The 27102-nt window shown below is 41.2% G+C and overlaps 1 protein-coding gene across 4 annotated transcripts in view; it reads left to right on the top strand.

Annotated features, from left to right (window-relative positions):
* Window positions 1-27102, top strand: part of dmd (dystrophin) — a 324760-nt gene that overhangs the window by 254697 nt on the left and 42961 nt on the right. For 2 of the 4 annotated variants that reach the window (XM_088074779.1, XM_088074780.1), the window contains 6 exons: window positions 1462-1730; window positions 2629-2775; window positions 5379-5441; window positions 8300-8363; window positions 10790-10853; window positions 14113-14148. In XM_088074779.1, the coding sequence (XP_087930905.1) occupies window positions 1462-1730; window positions 2629-2775; window positions 5379-5441; window positions 8300-8363; window positions 10790-10853; window positions 14113-14148 (643 nt within the window). Of the gene's footprint in view, window positions 1-1461; window positions 1731-2628; window positions 2776-5378; window positions 5442-8299; window positions 8364-10789; window positions 10854-14112; window positions 14149-19676; window positions 19923-27102 lie in introns of those variants that run through there. The other 2 variants (XM_042513262.2, XM_088074781.1) reach the window with 2 other exon arrangements.

Genomic DNA, 27102 nt, shown 5'->3' with positions numbered 1-27102 from the left:
AGCTCTTTTGTATCTTTTTTCCTGCTGAGGTTTTTATAACTAAGATAAATTCATGTTTCAGAACACCTTGTACCTGCCATTTAAATGTAGAAACACAGGAAATAGTCGGTTAATTAGCAACATTTTCTGCCAGAGCAGCACCGTGATCAGCCCTAACACTTGAAGTCACGCATAAAAGGAACATTTTAACAGACCTGTCTCCTGTCCAGGCCTAAAGCTCCTTTTCCTCTCATCTCTGACTCACACTGTGAACTTTAGACCTTAGTTACAGCCTGGTAACAACCACACATGAGGTTACACGCACACACAGACTCCGCCACACCATGGCAGCAGCCCGAATACCAGTCTTGCAGAAAACAGTGGAACTTTTGCTGTGGTCCATTAAACTCATTCAGCTGCCAAGTCAAACACTTGGAGAGTGCAGAAAGAAAAGGGTGAACTCCAGCTGCTAATCACTTCCGTACTGAGGGAAACAGGCACTTACTTCCTCTGAGAAAGTCATTCAGTTTCTGCAAAGCGACCTTCAAATCACAGCTAAAAAGCTGGACTGACAGCTCTTTTGAATGTATGACACTTTGCGTGGTTTAAATTCACCTGAATTTCCTAAAAGAGAACCCGTGTCTCCACAAACAGCCTGAGTGGTTTGACATATAAGTGAGACAGTCTCTCGGGAGCTGGTCGTCATTGTCACAGCTACTGCTTTTGCTATTGGTTGCTTTAAAAAAGGAAACAGGCTTTTAAACTCATAGGCCATGTTTTAAACAGAGTTACAACTGTGCACAGATGAGGACATTCAGGACACAATAATAGGATGAATTGGGACTGCAGGAGCGCTTCTTCTAGTTATGATATTTATGTATCAGAGGACGTCTTTACATTAAGACATGGATTTCCACTGTTGTTAATTTCATCTACAATTATTCACATTGATTAATTGGCTTAGTTCAAGAAGGATTATTTAAAGACATATAACTGGTATAAGGTCCGCAGTGCTCATTTGGAAACAGGTGTTGTCATGCTCTGCCATGCACAAATCACCAGTCAGTTCACATTTGAATCAAAAATGGAGTTGCTAGTTTATCCCAGCTTCTTACCTAAAAAAAGTTACCTCATACAAAACAGTATTGTCTGCATAAAGATGAATTTCACAGGCACACGCTAAGAAAGAAATCTCATTTATATAAATGGTGAAAAGCACAGGACAGAGAATTAATCCCAGCAGGAACTCCTTATTGATATCTAGTTTTTAAACTCGTTGCACACCTTCCACAGCCATCACAATTTTGATCAAAAGCTTCTTATTGAACCTGTTATGGAGACACAAAGTTCTTTGATTTGATGTGATTTTTTCATGGATTTTCAGTGATGATTATTAATGTGAGTTGTGCACCACAGCCTCTGAAGATACAGTTGTCTTGCTTTTATTGTCATCAGATGTTTTCTTTTTCCAACAACCTTCAGATATTAGCCCAGAGGAACGTGCCCAGAACGTTGGGAGAATCCTGCGCAAAGAGGCAGACGATGTGGTGACCAAGTGGGACAGGCTCAACAACGACTCGGCCGAATGGCAGAGGAGACTGGAGCTGGCTCTGGATCGGCTGATGGAGCTCCAGGAGGCCGAGGACCTGCTGGACGGACAGCTGAGACAGGCCGAGATGGTGAAAGAGGCATGGGAACCTGTTGGTGATCTGTTGATTGACTCCCTGCCAGAGCACATCGAAAGAGTCAAGGTCAGATTGAGTGAAATTTAGCAGTTTGTACCCTCAAAATACTGTAATGATGTTGGGAAAGAGTTGCAAAGTTAAATGCAACATCTGAAGGTTGCGACTCTTGCACATGAGAAGGGGACAGAGGACATGCACTTTTTCAGAAGGCAGTATTTGACCCATCCAATTTTTACACTCCAAAAACTTTGGAGGGTCAAATTGTATTTATTGAAAAAAAACACTCCTGATCACATTTTGATCATTATGGAGAAGCAGAACCCCGAATGACAATTAACAAGCAAAAATGCACTCAGAATAGTCAACAACCCTTATTTGTGCCATCAAGTGATCTAGCCGATGACCAAATGTTATTATAGGCTGCTAGTCTTGACAATGACAGTCTCATTTGTTTGTAGTAATTGTACCAAGGTCTAAAAAATAATTTGATAATGATTAATTGGTGGTAAAATGCACCCACAGCACCTTTTAACGCCATATGTAACAGTCATAGATGTGCTGTGAATTACCTTCTCCTCAGTCTGCATGCATCACAGCTGAAGTGAAAGACATAGAAGAGTTAGACCACCTTGCATCTATCAGCTTTAACTGTTAGCGGTAGCCTCGTTTCATTTATCCTACTTAAGCCTGTCATTGTTTTCCATACATCAGCAAGCATTAAACAAGCAGAAAAAGTGGGACTTACATGATGGATGCATCTGTTTCTCACTGTTAGAGCAGTCGAGGTGAGAAACGACTGAACCGAGGGCTACTAACAACCTGTCTGTGTTTCCCATCTGTCCTCTCACCACTGTAAACAATGCAGCACAATACAAATGACCCGAGAACTCATTTTGTGTGTGTGTGTGTGTGTGTGTGTGTGTGTGTGTGTGTGTGTGTGTGTGTTTGTGTGTGTGTTTTGCAGGAGTTTCAGGAAGAAATCGCTCCAATTAAGGATGATGTAATACACATGAACCAGTTGGCATCCACTTTTGGTCCACCTGACATCCAGCTGTCACCTAGCAACCTGGAACGCATTGAAGATCTCAACACGCGCTGGAGGCTGCTCCAGGTACACAATGGTGCACACACATACATCCACACACTCATTCATTTGTGGAAACACTGATATCGTTTTGCAAAGATGTGCATATCTTATACTGTTATTACTATTGTGTCAGATTTTTTCAAGTTGCATTCTTGGTTTATAACCCTGTGAGTCTTCAGGCTCACTCTGGCTGTTTTTGATAAAATAACAAATCCAGATTCTCATGTTGCCCTTTGGCAGAACTTACACTTTTGCGTTTTGCTTGTAGCTTTGTTTAAAAAAAATATACAACCCTCCAAAATTTTCAGATACTTCTACGTACAGCCCCATGCACACCACCTCCATACGTGACAGCCCTGCTTGTGTAGTTACAGTTGTGAAATTATAATGAGGGCAATAGTTTTTAGAGTTTTTATAATTTGTTGACACTGATGCTCACCCTTGACAGTCAAAAAAAAGTGTGTGCACTCTGTCTTAGCAATGAGGGTGTGTACGTGTACTTTGTTTGAAAAATTTAATAAGGACAAAACACACACCCCATGTGTTGGTGATCAGAGGCACACAGGGTGCACCTCCATCAGTCTCAATAAACCCAGTGGCAGCCACACTGGGAGTCAGACAGTGATTATTACTGGGGGTGACAGATAGAGCCAATCAGCTGCCAGAGACATCAACTAATGCAGAGGAGTCTCGGGCAGAGATGGGTGCCGTGGTGACACCACGGTGACAGGACCAGACGGCCGGTCTCTCTGAAGTCAGCACCTGACCAGATGCTCACATACACACACGTACACATACACTTTTGTCTTGTAGTAAAGGTGAGAACATCAGTATAGTTGGTGTAGACCGCGGGAGCTGGAGAAAGTAAGGTGCAAAAAAAAGAGTGGTGTAATAGTCCGTCACATAGTTTTTTCACATGGTAATGATTGTATGTATTATACATATTTTTTTAGCTTATTGCAATCACTTCACAGATTTGCAAGCAGAAGTAAATCCAAACATTTTTTTTGCCTTGTTTTCAGCCGATTTTAAGCAGGTGATCATTAGCAATTAAGTTGACAGTATTTACTTTGTGAGTCCAAATGAAGGAAGCTATCATATCGTATTGGCTGTGTTGCACCAAATACTTTAACTTAATCTCTCAGTGGCTGTTGAGACATTAAATTAACAGGAGTTGATGCTGCAAGCCTCATTTTCTCTTCAGGGTAGAGTCAACACAACTTGCTTGGAACCTTACTATTTTGGTTTTCCATCTGCAAAAGTTGTGTCTTGTCACTGGTACTTTTTGGGACCACATCTGTTGAGGTTCCAAGTGAGCTGAGCCAAGTTAAAGGATTGAAGTTAAAATGCTGTTGACCACTGATGGGTCAGACAGAACCGTCACTGGCACAATACAGGATGTCACTCACAAACCAAGCTACTGTCAGTAGTGACCACAGCTTTATTATTCTTTTGTATTGAGAAAAATAGCAGCCTGCAAAAGCACACCATAGTTAATGCAGCATTTGGTTGCTGGGTCACGTTGAAGATGGTCATGGCAGTTTCACGTGGCCTGACCATGACAGTCAGCTAGAACTGGCTGCAGTGGAAAACCAAACTGAAAAAAACAGATGGTGCCAAAAAGTGATTCAAGTATAGTGGAGTTGTGCCTAATCATGCAGCAGAAATGACGTATTCTTGTCCTGTTAGTGACCAAGCCAACAAGCTTGCAGTTAGCGTACTTGCTTTTACAATTAAATGAAATGATGCATATTTCAGAGCAAAATGCCGGGATGTAAATGGTGCAGTAGAAAGAAAAAAATATAAGGAAGCTCAGAAAATTGTCACTGACTAAGCACTACTGTGTCCTTGGCTGGTTAGCAAGTTAGCAGTTGGCTTGCCAGCTACAGTAGTTTTGCTGTGGCACTTTCCCGCATGAGTTGAAGCCTTAAGAGACCTCTACAACATTTTTACTTTTATTTTTTTACTTTTAGCAGCTTGATAATTATGGCAGTTGGTCATAGTTTACAAGTAGTCTCATAGTCTCATTTTCACTCAGGAAAAGATTATTTTCTCTGTTTAAACCAAAATGCATGAGCTGATAATAAAATGGTAAGGAGAAAATTAAGTATTTCATTTGGACAGAACAGCGGATTTAACTGCCAGTTTTTGAAAAGTCAGTTTCCATTGCAGGTGGTTCACTGGGAGCGGGATGTTTGCCCAGGAATATTGGCATCACTTATAATGGCAGGGTGATGGATAGCAATCTGTGTGTGTGTGTGTGTGTGTGTGTGTGTGTACATACGTGTGCAGACACTGCCTGGTAATGTGAGTGTATCCAGTGTGTGTTTGTGCTTTCATGTTTTCTGCTGTAGTTAATGTGGCTTAAATTTTAGGTGGCTGCTTGTGTTTTTGCATTTGTTATGTGTGTGTGTGTGTCCGTGTGTCTGTGTGTGTGTGTGTGTGTGTGTGTGTGTGTGTGTGTGTGGTACCTGCACATCCAGGTCACTTTAGTTGGTTCACTGTGTTCCGTTGTGCCTTAAAGGTTGGAGCTGATTGGTAGATGCGAGGAAGCAAAGCACTCTCAGTAATTTCGGTAAAGTCTGCCTCAACAATCCCACTCCTCTTGTTTGTACAATTCTAATTAGGTTACCGTGGATACGGGGAAAAGCAACTCAGGCAGAAATGGATTGGGTGAGGTGGACTCAAAGGTAATCTCATCATTTTGTTTCATGCCGCATCAAAGCCAAAACAGAAAGGACTGGTCATCGGCGTCATATCTTCATTTTTATCAGTTCTTCATCTCATACCATGAATTGCACACACATGCGCACTCTCTTCAGACGATGTCTCATCAGTAGCCTTCTCATTTGGATTGTGGATAAAAGGTTGGATGGTTAATCAGCCAATCTGTCTACTCAGACTGGATAATAACCCATCTCAGTCCCTTGGCCTCAAGACTTCTATCACAGAAAGTTGAGATGCGTTTAAGCTTCCGATGATTCACTTTTTTACTTCTGGAACAAAAATCTGTCACTAATCAGCGGCTGCCAATGCTCCGCATGCCAGCCGGAGCTGCATGTGCTGCCTGGGAACATCAGATCATTGAACATTGTGTCAGGAGGCATCAGTGATTGTAGACACACAGTAGCTCCTCCAGGGATGGTCGGGTTGCAGCTCGCTCCCAGGTGCTGGTACCAAACTGAAATTATGCTTACAAGCTGTCTTTTTTGTGAATTACACATCAGTTTAGAAAATCTGAATTGAAGCAGCATATCTTGAGTGTATAGTTGTAGAATAATGTGTGATGAATTAAGGTTCAAGCATGCCTGTGGGAATGTACTTTTGCTGAGGGGTGAAGCACAGTATGGATGTGTGCTTTCGATTGGTGTCGGACATCTAGTTGTCTCTGCGCTAAAGCCGCCTACATCCCCTCAGCAACTCACACGTTCATTCATCATCTCGTCTTTCCTGTGCCCAAGTGTCAATTACTGTCATTGTACAACACTAAAAATGCAGCTTTAGTCAATTTATTCTACACAAGAAAAATAAAAAAAAAACAAGAAAGCAACTCAGAGAGCACAGACCAATCAACCAAGACCAATAGTCCAGTCATCTGTGACCTGCACAAAACAGCACAACATTTTGTATGTCTGGGTATATTTCCAAAATAATTTGAATTATGTCAAAATATGGCTGTGCCTGGCTGAAGCCTTCTTATCTCGACAATAGATAGATAGTTTATTTGTCCTTAAAGAGGAAATTGTTTTCCACAGCAGGTGCATACATAGCAGACAAGTGAGACAGACAGAATGCATATCCAAAACAGTAGAGGAGTTGCTTATTCAGAGCTTATATGGCGGTCGAAACAAAGCTCTTGCTGAAACGGGCTCTTCTGTGTCCTGAGGGTAGGGGGATGAAATGCCGGAAAGAGGAACCCACAGCTATGCATTTATTTCTAAATTGGAAATGTTTCATATATTTAACATTCATTTTAACCAGTGTCACCAGTTCTCCCATGAAACCAGTAAGTGCTCTATAGTGACTGTTTGCTGTATGAAGTTTGGGCAGCTACGTGTATGTCTACCCCAGCAGATTACTGGTCATCATACTGAGTTATCGTATATATTGACAATTGTTTTGTCACAATTTAACTTCACTACCATCTACTGGATTTTAGGATTCATGGCATTTATTGCGTCAAGGCCAAATGCCTTATCTTGCAAAATTAAAGTGAAAAATACTTTGTGTATTCTCTAGGTGTGCTCCAGCATTTGTTGGTCTTTTTGGGACCTGACACATTTCTTGTTTTATGATGTTTAGACTGCATGAATTATGGTTGACATTGGGTCATGTGATGTCTTGTAGCTGTTTGGAGGCCAATGCATTTAAATAGGCCCCAATGTAAATTTTATAGAATGAAATGGACTGCATTCATATTTACTTTTAGAAACCTCCTGCAAATTCATGCAATTTCTTTCAAAAACATGGGAAAAAAAGGCATTGAGTGACTTGGTAAGAAACGGTCCACAAATCGCAAGAAATGGGTAGATTAGAAAGTTATTTTCAAAAAGCTAGGATTAGATTTAAAGGGACTAAAGCTAGGGAAAACTATTTTTATAAATATCATAAATACATATTTTGAATTATGTTACAAACAGTTTTTACTTTCTTTTTTTAAGGACTATTTTATGGGCTTTTTGCTTTTATTGATAGGATAGATCAGACTGAGTGTGAAAGAGGGAGAGAGAGGAAATAAAGGCAAAGGGCTGAGGCTGAAATTGAAGCCACGGCTGCTGCCACGAGGGCGTAGCCTCTGTACATGGGGCACCAGCTCTACCAGCTGAGCTACCAGACGACCGTTTTTTCTTCCTTTTTCTTTTTCTTTTTTTTTAACTAATTTTCAGGCAATTTTCTTGTACTTTTCTCTAATTTCTTACTTATTTCGGGGTAATCTCTTATCATGTTTTTGAAAGAAATCAAAGGGTTAAACATCAGAAACATCAAGAAAGGATTTTGATGCTGGTGATTGAATGATACTTTACATAAAGTAAATCATTGCCAGCATACTAAATAAGTGTTTAGATTTGGATGAATGACAAGCTAGGAGTTTGCAGTTTAGATGGGAACATGGGAGCCAGGAGACAAGTGTGTGCACCTCCTGGGCTTAGCCCCGCCTCGCTGCGTGTACCTACAGAGCCCTGCTGATTTGGCACAATTATCTCAACTCCATCTAGATAGACAGCTCATTCCGAGCTGAAGGAGACTCGCAGGAGGCTGCATCCTCTCTAATTCCTCCCCTACAAATTCAATTATCTCCTCCATGCTTGTCTTTGTGCCCCCCCCCTTCCTTCTTCTCACGCTGTCCACCCATCCTTGTACTTCTACTTACTGCTTTTTCTTTGAGTATATCATGTGTCATGGGATTATATTTCTTCTGTTGTTGTCTTTTTCATTGGCGCATGAAAACGCAGCAAATTAGGAATCCCCTATCTATCTATCTATCTATCTGTCTGTCTGTCTGTCTGTCTGTCTGTCTGTCTCATTTCTTTCCATCTCTCTCCATCAGATCTCCATCGATGAACATCTTAAGCAGCTGACAGACGCTCACAGGGACTTTGGCCTTCTGCACAGTGAGTTTAACGCACTTACACTTGAATATGTGCACACACCTAACTGAATACATCAGACTGCTGACAGCTGACAAGGCACTCAGTGTGTGTGTGTGTGTGTGTGTGTGTGTGTGTGTGTGTGTGTGTGTGTGTGTGTGTGTGTGTGTGTGTGTGTGTGTGTGTGTGTGTGTGTGTGTGCGTGCGTGCCTGCGTGCGTGTAAGAAATAAGGCAAAATGTGTTAGACAAAGTGAGGCAGCCACCTCCTGGCAGCATCTTGCTCAGCGACACTCAATAAATGACGTGTTAGCGTGCGAAAGAGTGACACAGCATTCGACTGTCAACAGGTCACTGAATAACTGAATAAGTGAGAGATGAAGGGTATAAAGTCCCTCTCATCTGGCTGCTTTTTGTGCCTGTTATGGTGTATCAGTCTGTTTATGTAACTTGTTTTTTTGTATATAAAGAGTTGGAGTCTTTTACTTCAGCCTTTCCCAAACCAAAAACACAAGAACAAAAGTGTAAGGAATGGATTAAACTGTGTGTTTTGAATTTATTTACAGTGGTAATATGGCATTACTTTCAGGCCAAGGTGCATAATATAAGCAAACAGCATTACAGGTTAAATTAGAAGAACTCTGTTTCAGACCAGCACATCCATTTTTTTGGTGCTAAGGCACCACAGTAATGTGCTCAAACCCCATACAAATCCTCACCCCAAACAATCTGAGCCATTTCCAATTACTAGCTTTGTGTAAAGAGTAAAGATAATGTTGACGACTCACCAGCAAATTACCCCCCCCACCACCACCCCAAAAAAAGCTACCCCTCAGTGTAAGAACAATGCTTCCTATTTATTTCCATTTCTGTTAGTGTTATTCTCAGTATTTTAGCATGCTCATTTAGAGCTTTTTTAAAATAGGTCAGCCAAAGACAGAGAACCAACTCATGGAGCTTACATTAAGTATCGAGCTAGAGCTGATAAAATCTGGCACAGTTTCAAAAATTTGGCAGTTGCCAACTAGAAATATCAAGTTTGAGAAATATATCTCTCCTTGTTATCATTGTAAACCATGAGCAGAGTTAGAAAGCTTCTGTAGGCATATTAGTGGTATTGGGTTACATAAATCAATTGACTTGACTAGAATGAAAAGCTTGAAGGCATAGCAACTCATTTTGACCTTTCATGAAACAGGATTCGATAAAAGTTACAGAGAAGATTGCCCAAAAACAAGACAAGAATGCAACGCAGCCACAAGCAACAACTATTGCTGTTTCTCTTGCACTTGTTATCAAGATTACTTTCTCTAGTGACATATTACAGCTGCGTGTAAAAATTGAGGACAGACGTAATGTAGAAATCAGAGCTAGACTTGGCTCTCAAGAGGAAAGGAGTTACTCTTGGAAATATTAAAAACTGTAGATTTAAGACATATGAAAGTATAAGATGACAAGGATGCTATTTTTCATTTCAGGATGTACACCTGCAGCCACTCATCAAACTGTTCGCTGTCTTTTCTCACCAATTCTCTTTAGTTTAATTACAGCTCATCTGCAGAGTAATTAAAAGACCACAGATAACAAAAGATCACAACATCGTTTATATGCTCGTGGCGGTGATTAACATTGACGAACCACAGGGGGGGCTTGGAGGAAAAAAAGGAGGAAACAAAACATGACATTGACACCTCAGATACAAATGAAGTGGTTAAATAGCAATGACATTCTGTAAGATGGTGGAAACGATGGTAAAAGGGCAACTAAAATGGCATATCAAGGGACAAAACATAAATTGAAAAGATAGGTAGGTAAAAAGGCTTTGTATATGTAAGTCTTTTATATTTAAATGTTCCATCCAGCTTGATAATGGAGCTCTAATGGATATAGCGGGACAGATAGAGATGGTGATGGGGAAATATAATAAAGACGGCAGTTATGATAATGTGAGAACAGTGAGAATGTACACGTTTTTCATATCTCTCTGCCGTGGTAATGTACACAACATGTGCTCTGGCAGTTTGTTCCACGAAGCATCATTCTGTTTTTAACTGCAGCAAATTTCACCCGTGGGGCACAATAACGCTTATACAGCGGGTAGTTTCAGCCAAGCGATCTGATTGGTCAGAGATGCATTCCAACTGTGCTGACAATTCCCAGAAAGCACAGGCTGCTTTAATGGTTGGTGTGCCAACTCTTGTGGGCATAATAAGTGAGATAATTAGCAATATTTCTTGTTTTTCTGCTGTTTTTCATTATCATGTATATTACTTTGAAGAAAACTTTTCACGACGCGTGATGTTTTGGTAACTGCTGCATACACAAATTCTGAATGTGCATGTTTGTGTTACATTCACAGGATGTTGATCCTGCAGTAAAATGTGTGTGTGAAAAGTTTAATAGCCTGCAGACAGTTTGAATAGTTGCTCTGACCCTTGTTTCTCTGTCTCAGCAGGATCTGTAGAGAGCCCCTTCGAGCAGGGCATCTCCCCAAACAACGTGCCCTACTACATAAAGTAAGTACTGACCTCTTAGCTGCGGCCAGCACATCTTTTTGCTGCTATTTATATAACAGTTCCACCAGTCTACACACAATTTCTGACCTCATTAGTTAGTATTAGTTCTGGTGAGGCTGATGCTTGATGCTGGCTAATGGTCTGGTTAAATGCCATGAAAGGAGCACAAATCTGTAACTAGAGTGTACTAACCTTCTAACAAACAGAGTGAAGTGTGCTGTGCATTGACACTAAATACCCAACCCCAGCCAAAGTATTTGAAATAGTTTGAAAAATGTGTCAAATCCATGTTGCACTTGAAAAGCCCAGAAAATGCAAATTACAAACAGTGATTTAGGACTCAACACTAAACATTTCCTGGGTCTAAGATGCTGTATTTGAAGATCTCTTATTAACTATATCCACAAAACTTCGAGGCTATCTTCACCAGGGTGGTGTCCAGGGTTGGAAACGAACTTTTTTGTCCACCAGCCACTGTGGCTGGCAAGCAAATCTAGCAGCCACTTGCATATTTTACCAGCATTTGGCTGGTGCTAATTTCCAACCCTGGTGGTGTCAGAGACTGTTGTTCTGAGTTGATTGACTGAATGCAGTGACTCTGCAGCACAGTCTCATAGAAATTTGTGAAAGAGACACAACCTGTTAACAACACATTATGTGGTGGTGGACAGGAAATGTGTTCAAATTACATGCTGGAGAACAAAACCGATGAAAAATCTAGTAAGAACTGTTGCAGACTGGTTGTGAAACAGATGCAGTGTGATTAGGTCTAAGGGAAGACGAAGATTTTGTTTGGTTTTGAGAAATAAAAATACTAAGTTACGTTTAGGAAAAGACCATGGTTTTTGTTAAAATATCTTCGTACAGGACATAAGTGAATGAACTTACTTAACTTAATTGCATGCAGTCTGGAAAGTCATGTAACTATGTTTTTTGGTTTTTGGACAGGAACAGTGGTGTCATAGTGTAAAGTCTATGTTGTATTATTTACTCCCAGTGGTAACAGAAATTTACAGAGACGTAAGGTATTTTGTGACAGCATTTTTCCCAGAAATGAATGCTGATTGTAACTTTTCCCACCACAGACAAAAGCCAAATGTTAGTGGTTGTCTTGTTTCTATCATGTTTTGCTATGTGAAATAATTTTGTTTGGCTCATCCATTTCATGAAGGTGCAAAATTATGAAAAACAAAACGGTCTTATTTTGTACCTTTGATAGGGGTTCCTGAAAAACTAGAGCCATTTCGAGGATCTGTGCCTGTCTTTGAGGACCTAGAAATACGCAATTTAAGTCCTATCTATTATTATTTTTGTTATTAATTACTGTGTCCCCCAACCTTTGAAATCTAGGTTCCACCCCTGGATATCGAATTGGCTTTGATTATGTCCCTTCCCAACATCCTGTTCAGACCAGTCTCATTAAGAAAGTGAAATGCAGCTAGGATGTTGTTACATCTTGACTTTTAATACTTTGAGCTGGACTGACACAACGTTGCATGTGTTGGCTGACTGTTGTTAACAGCCCTAAACTGTTGGCTTGCCTGGCATCTCCTGGAATTCAATGGCATCTTACATTCATCCATTTAGTCTTTGTGTGTTTCTTTGAAGAATTCATCCAGCAGTTTGTGCTCTCCCGTTTAGTACATTTAATTCTTCATCTGCTGATATTTTACCATCCATTCCTCCATCCTCATTAAGAGGCAGCACCTTTCTATCTGTACATTCTGCCCCAGAGAGCGTTATAGAGAAAAGTGGGTCCAAACAGATGAGTAACAGTGAGTTCATCTGCTGCATCAGAACGAAAGGGGAAAACATGGTGGTAGTTTTTATTATCATTTGCCTCTTGAGAAAAAAAAGCCTGTTTTCTCTAGCTGATAGCTGGGTGACAGCTCCGAAGCGCAGACATTTTGACAGTTGGTCCTTTTGGTCCCCTTGCTTTTAATGCGATAGATTATCATTTAAAATCATTGAGCCCTTTAATTCACTTGGTCAGCACAATGTAAGAGTCACACTTCATGTGTTTCTGCACCGCAGTTAAAACTATATGCAGAATCACCCACATGTGTTAGTAGTAAAGTCTCAGCCTTTTCCCAACTGCTGACAATAACATGATCATCTCTACAAGGCGCCAAACATGTTAAAACTCACAGGCCTATTAAAACAAAAGACTGCACAGTGGCTCGAAATTTTTTTACGACAGATACTTCATATATTTTGAAGCAGGCTTATTGAGCAGTTGGGTAACTGGTTATAGAGCTCCTGTGTATTCTGGGAAACTGTTTACTACTCATCAGCAGATAGTTTTGGAGTTGGGGTGTGTTAGCACAGTAGTAAGCACCGTCTCACATTTTGTGCTTCAGTTGTCTAATGAGTTGGTACAACACAGGTATTTCAGTGAGTTAAACATGAGATAATTAGGTGGATTTTTTTTTTTTTATGCAGTACTGCCCCATTAATTAATAATAGTTTAGAGGAAACGCTGTGATAAATCTAGAAGAGCTTTAACCTCTCCATCCCTGCTGGACTGTTTAGACACACAGAACTTAATCCAAATCCTCGCAGAAATTCAGTGCCGTGTTCACGCTATCAGCAACAAATCACCCGTGTCGCTATTGAAGTGTTGCTCAAGCGCTCATCGTAGTCATGTCGTCCTGGGCTTGTTTGTGTCTGTTACTTGCAAGCGTCTCCACTGAGCGTCATTGGAAGATCAGATTTGTTGTTGCACTGCATTTTAGCATTTACCACAAAGGCTTGATCGCACCAGTATTTAAAAGGTGGAATTTCATGGAAAAATGTTGCGAGCACCAGCATATTTCCACTTTGGTAGTGTGCGGCTATTGTGGCGAGTAATCCCAATGTCACGAAGCTTCTTGCAGCATAACTTTTGGAAATACATGAGGATCAACCTAGTTGTTACACTTCTTGATGTGACCAGGCCTTTATTCTTTAATTGTTACATTGTAACTGTAGCAGCAGTGGCCTCGGCTTAACTCTCCACCTCGCATTCCTAACTCATTGGTCAGAATAACTCACTTCCTGCTTCTTCTACAGTCAAGAGAGCTCATACAATAGACTGCATGGGTTTGGTAATCAGCAACTAGCAGTTTGGTGTGTTTGAGTTAACACTTAATGACTGAGTGAGAGAGATTTCATGTTCGACGTGGAATTAACTGCAAGTGAGTAAAATGCATCCACCTGAGAGAGAAAGAACGAAGGAGGCAGGGAAAGAGAAGTGACAGATTCTCTTCTCCACATGCAGTGAGAATGCTGGACTCAACCCGATGACCGAGGCCCTGTGAGTGCCAGCTGACCACACACACACACACACACACACACACACACACACACACACACACACACACACACACACACACACACACACACACACCTGTGCACTCACATGAACGCTGTATGCAGCATGCACACATATTTCAAAGGGAAAAGTTGTACTTTTTACTCCACTGCAGTTATCTGACAGTTGTGGTTACTGCTTCCAGCTTCTTAACAGATTTTAAATTTGTAAACAAATTATGAGTAGATCAGAAAAAGCACAAAAAAACCCACATTTGAAATATTAGAAAGAGCAAATTTTTCCTTCTCTTATTAAAAAATGGCAAATTAATTGAGTGATCAAAATATTTTTCTATTGATCAGCTAGTAGTTTCAGCTCTATTGTAAACAGGATTTATTGCTTTACATAAAAGTACCCCAAGTAAAATTAGCTCCATTTCAACCAGCCACAACATAACTGTAAAATACAGATTACGTGTCAGTGGCTTAGTAATAACAATCCAATGATATATAAAAATATAGTTACATTGGTCTGTCTACGTAACAGGTATTTTTACTTTTGATACTTTGAGTAAATCTATCCCTGATGATGTTATTGGTGTTTACACATAACAGAAAAATTGCATTTCAGAGTGGAGGTGTGTAGTTTTAAGATGTGTGTGTTTACTTGACTGTGGTGATCTATTAAGACATCATTTGTTTATTTATCTGTTAATCATAAGGATCCCCATTAACTGACACCTAGGCAACAAGCTAGTCTTCCTGGGGTCCAAGACAACATAACATTATCACAACAAGACATATTTGCAGTTGATGCATTATGGGAAATGTAGGATCTGGTGTTTTGGGGATTTGACACATACTTGCTTCTTAAAGTCAGGGTATCTCTGCCATCGCTGCTTCAATTTTGATCATCATTTTTTCTCTTTTGAGTCCAGAAGCTTTAGGGAAGTGTGATGTAGTAGCCCTCTCACTAGGAAATCTGAATACTTCTTTCACTACTGCCTTTCAGCCACAAATGCATTAGTGAGGTTGGCCACAAATGGGTTTGCAGTAAGGACCGGGTCAGCATTTCAGTTCAGCCGAAAGGTGTTGGATTGGGTTGAGGTCAGCACTCTGTGCAGGCCAGTCATGCAAGGTCAAGTTCTTCTCTACCAATGTGGAAAAATGAAGAGCCATTTCAAAAATGTTTGCACAAAGTTGGGAGCATACTGTTGTCTTAAAGGGCATGTTGGATTTTTTAAGTGGGCTTGTTTTAGGTACTTATCTCTATCTATTATTCATGAATTTGTTTTGGTCATTTTAATGCACAACAATCAGATTTAGATTATAACATCTCTAATACACATTCCATGACCGAACAGGAGCGGGAAGAAGGAAAAAAAATCTTATTTTACCTGCGCCTTTCTCAAAACATTTATAAACAAAAGGAACAGATGGTCTGTCAGTTACTGTTACTGAACAAGCATTTGCAGTAAACTCAGAAAGAAAAAGTAAATACATAAAAAAAATCATGAGCTATAAGTAACCTTTAACAAAGGAACAGATTCTACAAGTCTAATTATTTTGTCTTTATACATCTTCTTAAACTGTGTATTACATAAAGTAGGTGTCAGTTGGCAGTTTGGAGACGAGACAAGAGTCTAACACAGAAGCTAAGCAATGTACTGCTGTGGAGGGGGCAGCAGCAAAATGTATTTTATAGACTGAAAAAAAGGTCCATCCTAAAAAGATCTTTAACAGTTTTAGTGTATGCTGTATCGGGAGTATTTTCACCACTTTATCTTTCCATCAGACAGCCTAGTTCTCTATCTATACCCTTATCAAAGCCATCAGACTCCACTGAGAAAAACTATCGATACGCCAAAGTCACAACAGTTTGAGGCAGCATTAGACCAGCAGCTCCTGTGTTTGGTGATCTGAAGAGATGGATAGCAACTTCAGTTACACATTAGAAACCGCTGTCTGACGTTAAGGTAACGCGGTGAATATATTCTAAATATAGCATGAACTGTAATTGATATACTTTTTAAAGATGTGACTGTTTTAGGTGACTTGTATACGTTTGTCTAGCTTTTGTGTCCAACTCCAGCCTGCTTCTCCATACTGGGGGCATGCCGACTGACATCTGCCTTATGTAATAAACTGATTATAGAAGAGTACCTCATACAACCCGTCTCCAGGAGCTCTAAACCGTCCCTTTTAAATGTCATTAAATGCTCTACCGAAACTAAGGTGCCTGAATTGTGAAAACAAGCCCCAGACCAGCAGTATGCAATGTTTACATGGTCGCCTGCTACTTGTAGCCATATAGTGTCCGTGCACACGTTGCACATTTCACACCCTATACCACTAAGGCTATAGCCTACACACACTTAACAATACACCCACACTGTGTCAGGCGTACAAACACCCTATCATACACATTCAGAGCAAAGCGCGACACCATATGACCGACCAACTGCTTCCTTGTGCACAATTACGTGTCTGCTTCTGGAGATGATTCCCTCAAAACCTGCAACATCCACCTTGCCCCCCCCCCCAGCCCGTCCTGTGAAGGTGTGTTTGATTTGCCAAGTGAGTTAAAATCAATGACCTCCTACGCAAACATAGTCAGATGCAAAAGGACGTCAGTGAGCTTGAAATCAGTAATTGGGGAATTGTTGGGCCCTCAGTCCTCTTCCTGCATCTCAATCTGTCATTGTCTCTCTTCTACACACACACACACACACACACACACACACACACACCTACACACACACACACACACACACACCTACACACACTCAGGTATAAAGACATACTGTTGTGGCTGGACGAAATAACAGTTGAGACTTGCCTATAAATTACAGGCTGTTCTCTCCCTTTGCTGGTGCAACATAGCCTACATTTCTCAAGCCTTGAACACTGATTCCCAAAGCAAAGAGTCCCCCCCCCCTTGTCCTCTTCCACCCCTCTCTCTCTCTCTTCCTGTCTCTCCTCTCTTCTGTCCTATGTGCCTTGTAAAAGCAAAAAGCGCCTTTTTCCTCTCTCCTCCTCTGCCTCCTGTCCTTTTTTGTCCCTTCCTCTTTCTCTATCTTTCTACTGTCCCTCTTTCTTTTCCTCTATTATCTCTCTCTATCTCTCTTTGGCCTCGAATGTGGAAATATGTGTGCCTTGAAAAGCAAAGAGTCTCTCTCTCTTTCTCTCGTCAGGGAGGTGAAAAACCTCCTTGGATGGTTGAGGCTCCTTTGCTTTCAGAAACAGCGGGATTGGGGGAAGGGAGGCAGAGGCAGGGAGCCTGAGCTCCGCCTCGTCTATCTGAGCTGTGTCAAGTTTTATAGGAATGTAAAAGCCTGTACCGGAAGTGTATTACGTTAGATTTCAAAATAAAGGTGTCAGATATTTTAAGTGGTTCACGCTTGCGTGTATATACAGTATATTTTTAAAATATTCTCTGGAGCCATCTGTGGGGGAAGAAGTACTCATATCTTTTATTAAAGTAAAAGTAATGATAACAGTAAAGAAATACTCTCTCTTTTACAAGTAAAAGTCCTGCATTTAATCTATAAATATTAATATATGGAGGCAGTAAAGGTAAAAGTATTCGTAATGCAGAATGACCCATTTCAGAATTATATATATTGTTTTGCAAGATTATAATTATGAAGTTTTGGTGATAATATTCTGAAAAACAGTCATTTTACTGGTTTAGTTTTAGTGTTTTGAATATCACTGCAAACTCATCTTTTGACTGACTTGGACACCGTTGGGAATACATGATGTCTAGTATCTGAAGAATGTCTGTGTCAGTTTTTGTAGCACTTGAATGAAGACTTGTGAAGAGAAAGATGCTGATTGATTTTGAATATTTTGAAAGATAAAGAGTGATGGACTTCTGGATAGACCCTAGGCTGCAGTGAGGAAATTTTGTGTCACAGTTAAGTGGATGTGCTAAAGAATCAGCTGTTTTATTCTGATTATTTTGAAGTTTGAAATGGGAAATGTCCAGAAATTTAGATTTGTTGTTATAATCTATGCCCACTTTAAGCAATCATTACCAATATTTATTCATCAACTGTGTCTTGCTGCTGAAGAGGAATTAAGGATTGCTGGATTTATGTTACAGCATTAACTCCTGAGAAAAGTCTCTCTCTTTAGTACATTTCATGGTGATCTGTTGGTTGTAGTGTGATTCAGAAGGTATGAGGTTATGTTTTTCACAAGAGTCTACTGCTACTTTTGAAAAAGGCCTTTTTTTGTCATCTTTCCACCCATTAACATCAAAGTAACAGTTGTTTTTTCCAGCTTTGTGACGTGCATGTGTGCCGATTACAAAAATAAATTGAAGGATGTGATTGATTGTTCAATGTTAAGATAAGTTAATTGTTTTTGGGGTAGCTGTAATATTGTTTATAAAGTTGTATTTATCATGCGTTACACTACTTAGTACAAGGGAAAGTAATACTGTCCAACACTGGAAGTAGGGTGATTTTTTTCAGACTTCTATATAATCAGATTTATCTTTGCAGCCTGTGGAGTTGTCCCAGCTGGAGAGATTAGAGAGAGATTGCAGATTTAAGGCACTTGTGCATTGCATTAACTTTTCAGGCGTTGTGTCAAGGATGTGTCATAAGATTTGAATACTGGATTCCTAGGTGGCGCCCATCCAGTCTAATAAAAGTTGCTGGCCTAACTCATGTGTCCAAAAGGTTTCTAACTCTGGCTTTACTTGCAGGGTATACAGCCCACTTGGATGTACTAAGAAACCTGGATACAGCATTGGTAGTGGGGTTCATTCCTGTGAGAGTTGAGCTAAAATGGCTCAACTGTTGCATTTAAAATTACCTGGATGATTAGCGCTGCTTACGCATCATTGGGCCCATGGAGCAGGCACGCTAGTGCAAGGCCAGGCGCAACCGAGCAGCAGACTTTCGCTGCTAGAGCTGTTGACTTCCTGTTTAGTGCTGCACTAGCTTGAATGAGGATAAACTAATCTAATCTTGTGGCTCTTTTAGACTTTCCAAATGTTATTGGACTTTCACGGGGGTTGTGACGCTAAAAAAAAATGTATCCACAACTTATAGACGTCTCTTTCCCAATGTAAGTCTATGGGGAAAAGGATTTTCGGACCCAGTGGCATCACTGCAGTACCACTGTTTGGCCACTACTAAAATTGGCTTCAAAGCCTGGTGCACCTCCAGGAGGCCTAGCAGCCCCCTGAATGTGATTTTTTGCAGCATATCGAGATTGACCACTGGGAAAAAATTGGAAGCAGGGCTTAGCTGTGTTTCTGCACTGCGTCCGATTCATTAACACAGTCTGTGGTAAGGAGCTAGCTCACCTCCTGTTAGATGGTTAAATCACGAGCAAGACCACACATCGCATTTTTCCATCCACCCAAGATAAGTGACACCCAGTGTAGCCATGTCAATAAGCTATTCCCATTTTCATTCATTTAAAGATTATCCTTAACAGCGCAGTATCCAACTTTCTGAAGCTTTTATTTTGAAGCGGAAGTGGTCTTTGTTTTATTCCGGCAAATTGACCCTCGTGTCTCGCTGGCCAGTCAGCCTCTGCAACCCACCGCTGCCGCTTGCAGAGGAACACACACCGACACACACATTCACACACGTAGGCTCCCGACGGTAATCTCGGACGCCTCTCTCCGGTGGTAGAGGACGCTTGGTCGGACCGCGGAGGGGTCGAGATATCGCCTCGGTTCTTCCCGGGACTCCGTTAATTTCTGCCGGACGCGGGGCGCTCTGATCGGCCGGTGATGCGGGAGCAGCTTCGGAAGTGAGTGCTGGGCTGGGGACTGTTTAAAGTGGTGATTAATAATGGTGATGGTAATTGTGCTGGTCGTAATGCAGTAAACCTGTTCACACAGACAACACATTGGCTGTGGGTTTTCATGGGCAGCAGAGAGGCGGTGAGCTGGGGCACAGATATCCCCCTCACTCTGCAGAAAACACACAGGATCTGAGCTGTAGTCCACAATCTGCGCAAAAACAGTCAGAAAAACTGCACAAAGATCCATTCAGATTATATTTTAGGGATGGAGAAATAGCGTTAGATGCTCTCCCTTCTTGTGTGCTGTTAACACATTTCTGCAAGTCCGTCCGAAATGCATAACGAATGAATGTTACAGAGCATGTTCAAATGCATTTTCCGGCCAATTCTGAGGCACACGGCAAAAATAATTATTAGTGTAAGTAAACATATATATTTGCATGTAAGTGATGGAGCCCATGGCGCATGAAAAGGAAAACAGGACGCTAATTTCCCCATGAAAAGGAAGGAAACTGGTAGCCATTACAGCCAACCAGCCCTTTCTGCACCACAGCGGCTGGTGACTGTGGTTGTTGCCGGGGAATCAGGCGAGGTGTGCGGCCAGTGAGGCTTCTCATCCCACTGTCCGGATACCCGGACCGTGCATTTCCTAATACTAAAGCCTCTCAATGTACTGTTTGACTGGGTAGTTGCTGCCATGTTGGAATAAGAAGGGCATTGAATACTTTAAAGCAAACAGACTGCAAACGGAGCTCCGTGCTGCCTGCGTTTATTTGCCCGTATGTGTTTAAATTTGGCCCGACAGCGATTTGTGTTCATGTATGCGCGCGCGTGTGTGATGCGTTGGCTGAGCTTTTGCATGAGAAAAGAGCCCCACCGAGCAAAGCAGCAATGTATCACTGTGTTGCATTCCTTCACAGTCACAAACCAGTCACACACGGAGGTGCAAACACAATCACCTCCGTGCCAGCAAAGCAGCCCGTGTCTGGATCAGTGCTTTTTTTGCACTGTGTGTGCGTGCGGAGGTGTGTGCACCATGCACAGCGATTTTGATGTGCTGCGTTGGTCTATTTTCAGTTAGAAAATAACGCCAGGCCTCATTTTTCAGCGCAAACAGCGGGGGTTTAGGTTCATGTGTGATGTTCATGCACGGTCAGCATCATCTGATGATGCGCTGTAAAGTGGGATGTGGTTGTTCTGTACTGATACGACATGGACCTGTGCGCGCGCGCGTGTGTGTGTGCGCGCGCGCACTTCAGGAGTTGGTGAAATGAGAGCAGGGGATGCGGGCTGGCTGGTGCAGAATTTTTGGCACCAACGTGATTGCAGGTGTGTGTGTGTGTGCGCGCACACACACACACTGATTAAATACAGCTGATGGATAAAAAGCCTTAACACACACACAAATTCAACCCCAGATGCTGGATGGTGGTGCTGACATGCTGAGGCATGATTGTTATGGCTTGTGTGTGCAGTCTTTGTATTCAGTGTTGATGAATATCAACAATATTACACCCATAGGGGTGCATTTCTGCAATGAAAGGTAGTGATGGAAGGAACTTTGCCACATGCAAGCCGTATGACTTCTCTGCTCAGGAATCATGTTTGAATGACTTAATAATACATTATACGGGATAACTGCAGCGTCAAGAAGACAATGTTTCTGTATTCGCATTTGAGAACAAATGAGTCTGGCATAAATGTGCTCACTTGGTTGGATTACTTCAAATCAGACTGGTCTTGAGAAAGAAACCAGAAGCTGTCAGAATAGTTTAAAGATGATACTTTATAACCATCCTCCTTCGTCCTCAGGGCATAATTAGCCTGCCAAAACCTTGCAGCTCACAGCCCAAAATGTATAATATGAATGTCCGCCACAGAACAAGAGAAGAGCTGCTTCTGTTTCCCTTCCTCCAGACTTTGTGGGGGAGCCGTCAGACGTGTGAGCCAGTCAGAGCCACCATTACTGCAGGAAAAGTTCATCCCATACTTCATGTATGAAAGTGGCTTCTGTGCAGAATTATTCTTATTTAAAGTCATTTTCTCTGCCTCTGAAGTCCTAAAATGATGAAGAATTACTCAATGCGCGTAGAAAGTCAATCTAATGAAGCATTTAGTTTTGATAATCTGCACTCAGCCTGCATACAGACATGTGATCTGATAGTGGTGACAATAATGCGATGACAGATTTCACTGGTTTTAAAAGGGTTGATGAAATCGTCAATGAGCTGTTCCACGAGGAAACAGTTGTTCCAAGTGATATCTGTTATCCCTTTTTTTTTTTTTTTACCAGTTATTTCAACCTCCCAAGGCCAAAAGCATCAAAAGATTTTTTCCTGTCCTTTCATGCAATTTCACATTGATTATTACAGCAAGTGGAGTCTGTGAAAACAAAACATGCGGCAAAGGTCACAAAGCAAAATGTGTGAGAAATGAATTTCTTCCATTTGGGTTCAATCATCTCTTTGTTGAAAGTTGAATCGCTGCAGTATGAAGACTGTATGTTTTCTGCATTACATAAGGTTTATGGAGGGCCTTTCTGTGCATGCAGCTGATGATATACAATATAAATGATAATCATGATAAAGCCAACTTTTTTACTAGTATGCCTTTGGTTTATACTGCAGATAGAGCTCAGCCAATGCAGCACTCATGGTTGTGGTTAAGTTTCACAACACACGACGTAGGACAGGCTTTCCAACACAGTCATGTACTTGTGCTGGCTTTAACCTGTGTAACAGCAGCAACAGAAGGTTTTCTTATCCCTCCGTCAGCTTCCACCACACATAGAATCTGTAACCTCTTTAGGGGCACAGCTGTGACCAGTGATTCTGTTCATTATTGATCAGTCTGTCTCTCTGGTCTAAAAAATGCCCTCACAATTTCCTGAAATCCTAAGAGGTGTCATCAAAGTATCTATTTTGTCCTAACAGTAACATACCTAAAATCATTTAGTTAGAATTGATTAATCAATCAACAGAAATTTAAAACCTTTTCATTAGGGCTGGGCAATTAATCGAAAAGTAATCGAAATGATTAATAGCACACAGCAGAAGTTCAAGTCAGAGTTCTGCAGTCAGGAGAAGTTGGCCTATTATCAGCACAATGTACTTAAATGTACCTGAATATGGAACCAGTCTTGGCACAGGTATCCACTGGCTGCTCTTGAACTAAAAGCTGGAAATATTGGCTGACCAATAGCCAATGGGTTTGAGATTGTGTGAAAACAAACTGGGGGAATGTAAACAGCAAAGAATGTATATCCCATTGATCTTTTCATTTGCTCATAATGAAAAAGTTGCAGCTATTCTGAGCTTCTTCTGTGAAGATTTTTCAGCTGCTGTGGTTTGGTCTTTAGCACTGTCACCTTACATTAAGTTGGTTTTGGGTTCAAACCTGCTGACCGAGCTCTGACTTTGGCCCTTCTGGGTGGAGTTTGCACGTACTCCCCCCGAGCATGGGTTTTCTCCAGTTCTTCGGCTTACCCTGTCAATCCGAAGACATGCAGGTTAATTGTTCACTCTAAATTGCCCGTGTGACTGGTGTGAATATGAGCATGAACGGCTGTCTGTCTCTACATGTACCCTGACCGACTCAGCCCCCCTTCATTGCATAAGTGGTTACAAATAATGGATGGATGCCTTTGGACTGATGGAAAAAAAGCTTTAAGTGTAACTTAACTCCTAGTCTCCTCAGTCGAAAAGCAATAATGAGGGTTTTTACTAGTGTTGATTGATTCAGGTCCTAATCTTGACATTGAGTGCTGAGAATTAAAAATTTAAATCTTGGGTATAAATATGCATATAGACTGTCCTTTAAAGGTTGCAACCTGTCTATTGCAATTGAAGTTTGCTATTGGCTGATCGGTTCACAGCCTGGATGTTTTTGTCACCAACCGACCCAACCCTGCCACCTCCCCGTCCCCGCCCTCTCTACAGAAAGCAACATATTTTGGCACTGCATACTTGCTGCAAAAGCACCTTCAGACTGCAGTGCTTTGCCGTGGCCCTGGAAATTCTGCTCCAGTGGTTTCATGCTTAGGGGTTTATAAATTCAAAGAACTTTTATAAAAATCACTTTGGCTAGTAACAGGGACTTTCTACTCGCAGAGCTTTTATGCAGAGCAACACGGAGAGCTGCCGTCGTCAACTCTCAAGTGTCTCCTGTCTCTCTCTTTTCCACTCCGCTGATGAAGAGCCGAGGCTGAGCTGCGTCTCATTGAACTCTGTGAAATCGTGATGGCTGTTTTTCACAGTTATTAGACATTATATAGACCAAATGGTTCATCAAGAAAATATTTTGTGTAGTTAGATTTTATCCCAGTCCTTCATAAACCAACTCGTTGCCTCAAATTCTCAAGAAAGCCCAATATGTGGATTAATCTGTTGCTGAAAATAGCCCCCAACAAATGCACAATTTCCTCCTGTTTGAGTCGTGTCTGTTCAGAATTGCAGTGTCCAGATGTTTATGCCATTTCAATAAATGCAACTATGTATTTATAGCTTTTTTTAAATAAAGATTTACATCTTCAGTAGGAACCAATGGGCTTCGGGCCAAAAGCCACAGACAGAGTAGAGAAATTGGAAACTGATCCAGTCAGAAAACTTTGTTTACAGTAACTAAAATATAGAACAGCACCAGAATTATACTTTAAAAATGCCATGATGTTTAATTTAGATGCAGATCACATCTTTTTAAAAAAAAAAAAAAAAAAAAAAGTAATTAATCATTATGATATATTATCACAAAGAATACTGTGGTTCTCTTTTGGCTCTGTGTGATGCCTCAGGTTTTTTTACATACTTTTAGTTTCTCTTTCACAAACAGCTTCCTCTAATATCCGGCTGATGAATATGGCTTTCATGCCTTTTAGCCAACTTTTTCTCTTGTTCACATCACGTCCCTGAAGGCCGTTGTTTGAGATCATTCAGACTGGTGTGCAGGAAACATTGTGTCGGGGCTCACTCTCAGTGATAGGCACAGGAAGACGTCGCCGTACCCCGTAAACCGCCTTTAATCATTCATCCAAGAGCCATAATTGACTGCAGTGAGAAAGTGACACTGGTGTCTCTGTGCAGATCCATTATTTAATACGCCTATCTGTCACTGACGCAATAAGCTATTCAGCCGCCTGTTCACGGCAATATGTAGTATTGTGTGTGTGCACATGTAAGGGTGTGTGTTATTGTGTGACGGCACATGTGTGTAATTGTCAAAGAATGACTGCAGTTCAACTTTAAGTTTTGCTGCACAGAGGAATGCTTTGACAAAAACAGGCCTTGAGAAATAATGTGATCAGATTCAGACTGTTCAACAGGCAAGGCATGCTTATTTGTGTTTTAAGCACCTTATCACACACAAATGTTCTTTAAAGTGCTTTACAGGCATAAGAAAAACAAAGAAAAAAGATAAATGAATGTACAAGGAAGTTTAATAAGACAGACGAGTGTAAAAGCAAATAGATAAATACAAGTACCATAACAAGTGATCAATAAAAAGTTGTGGAAAAGGGAATAGTTGTAATCATTATCAATAGTAACCCAGTGATTGTTGTGTGAACAGGATCACCCAAAGCAGCATGACTTTATATAATGCAGATTTGCCCAAATGTAAACAAATACACTGTATGCCACGGATACTTCGCCTGGGGGCCACTTTTGCAAAATTTGTAGTGCTGTGTATCATTAAAAAAAAAAACAAACTATGATACTAGTAACATACCAGCATCCTGAGAGTGGTACTGATACCAATAGAGTACTTCATTTGATAACTTTTAAAAAATTGTATTACTTCCCCACATCATAATTGGTTTAACCATTATTGATAGGTTCTGCTGGTTTCTATCCCTGTTCGCACCGGGATATGTTGGGTGGGGGATGTCAGTGCTGAATGCTCTTCCTCTCCCTCGTCAACTTCAATCAGATCGCCCTCGAGCAAGGCAGCGAATCCCTGACTACTCTGCCGGAGATGCTCAGTGTGCAGTAGTTTATCTTTTGACAGTTTACGATGCATTATCAACACTTTGGCTTGTCCCAAGGCCACGATACATTTCCAAAGGAGACGGTGTCGGCTTTCAAAGAGCATAAAAAAAGAGTCAAAACTGGAGATGCTTGGTTCCTGCAGGCCACCACTGATATATGATTTTCTCTTGTGTTGTTGTTTTTTTTTTTTTTTGTTCATTAACCCCAGCGGGACATCTGGTGGGAAGTGGTAAGACTGCAGCTCTGGATTGTGTAGACATATTGTAACAATGTGTTTGTGAGGTGTTTTGGTGTGTGTGTGTGTGTGTGTGTGTGTGTGTGTGTGTGTGTGTCCTTCTCTCCCTTGGGCTGTCACGATCATAGTAAATTGTCAGACAAATTGTCAGACAAATAATTGGGGTTTTTGTTTTCTGTTCATTTTATGCTCTTGTGTTTGGCTTTGCAATAAGACCTAAATCCACGTTGGTAATTTCAGTGGCGGCTCAATGAAATGATGCAATCATTGGCAAAGGAGTGTCAATAAACGTTTAAAGAGTTTGCCCTCTCGCTCTGCTGCACATCAATTTGTCTTCAACAGCTTGTTCTTAATCTGTGTCCGATCTAATTTAACGAAAATGTGGCTTAAGATAGTACAGAATAGTAGAAGGAGGCTTGACTTTATTTTTAAAAGTTACAACAAAAGGCAAAAACAAACAACAAGCCAGTGTTTCCATTCCTGCTTTAGCTTCAGACCCTGGCTGAAAGGCTTTGTTTTGTTTTTTGGGCCAAAGTTCAGTGAAGTTAACAACTTTACTGCTAATTTCGTCTCTGCTCCGATTGCCACCACCTGTCTGCTCTGAGCACATCCACCATCAGTCCTCCTTACTCAGCCACGCCCTCGCGCCGCAAACACGAAGCACTGAGCTATTTCTTAAAAGACCCATGCTACTTTTATAACCCCGTGTTTACAGTCAGACATTTCTGTGGGATTATCTGTATAAACCGGACGGAAGCGACGACTTCGGCATAACTTTCCCAGAGCTGTCAAACACGCCGCTGAACCCGTAGGGGAGACTCTCCGCTATAAATCAGGAGACCCGTTATCGGCACCTTTCTATCATCATCCTGCTTCGGAAAGCAACAAATGCAGACTCATATTAACTGAAACGGAAGAACGTGCCCAACAGCAATAACGTCTTTCCATGATTTTCTCCTGACACTGAAAC

Source organism: Plectropomus leopardus, chromosome 24 (genome assembly GCF_026936395.1).
Source record: "Plectropomus leopardus strain MGB_pleo_1.0 chromosome 24, ASM2693639v1, whole genome shotgun sequence".
Taxonomy (NCBI): domain Eukaryota; kingdom Metazoa; phylum Chordata; class Actinopteri; order Perciformes; family Serranidae; genus Plectropomus; species Plectropomus leopardus.
Note: the sequence above shows the minus strand (reverse complement) of the source record. Positions and strands in the feature narration are given on the sequence as shown.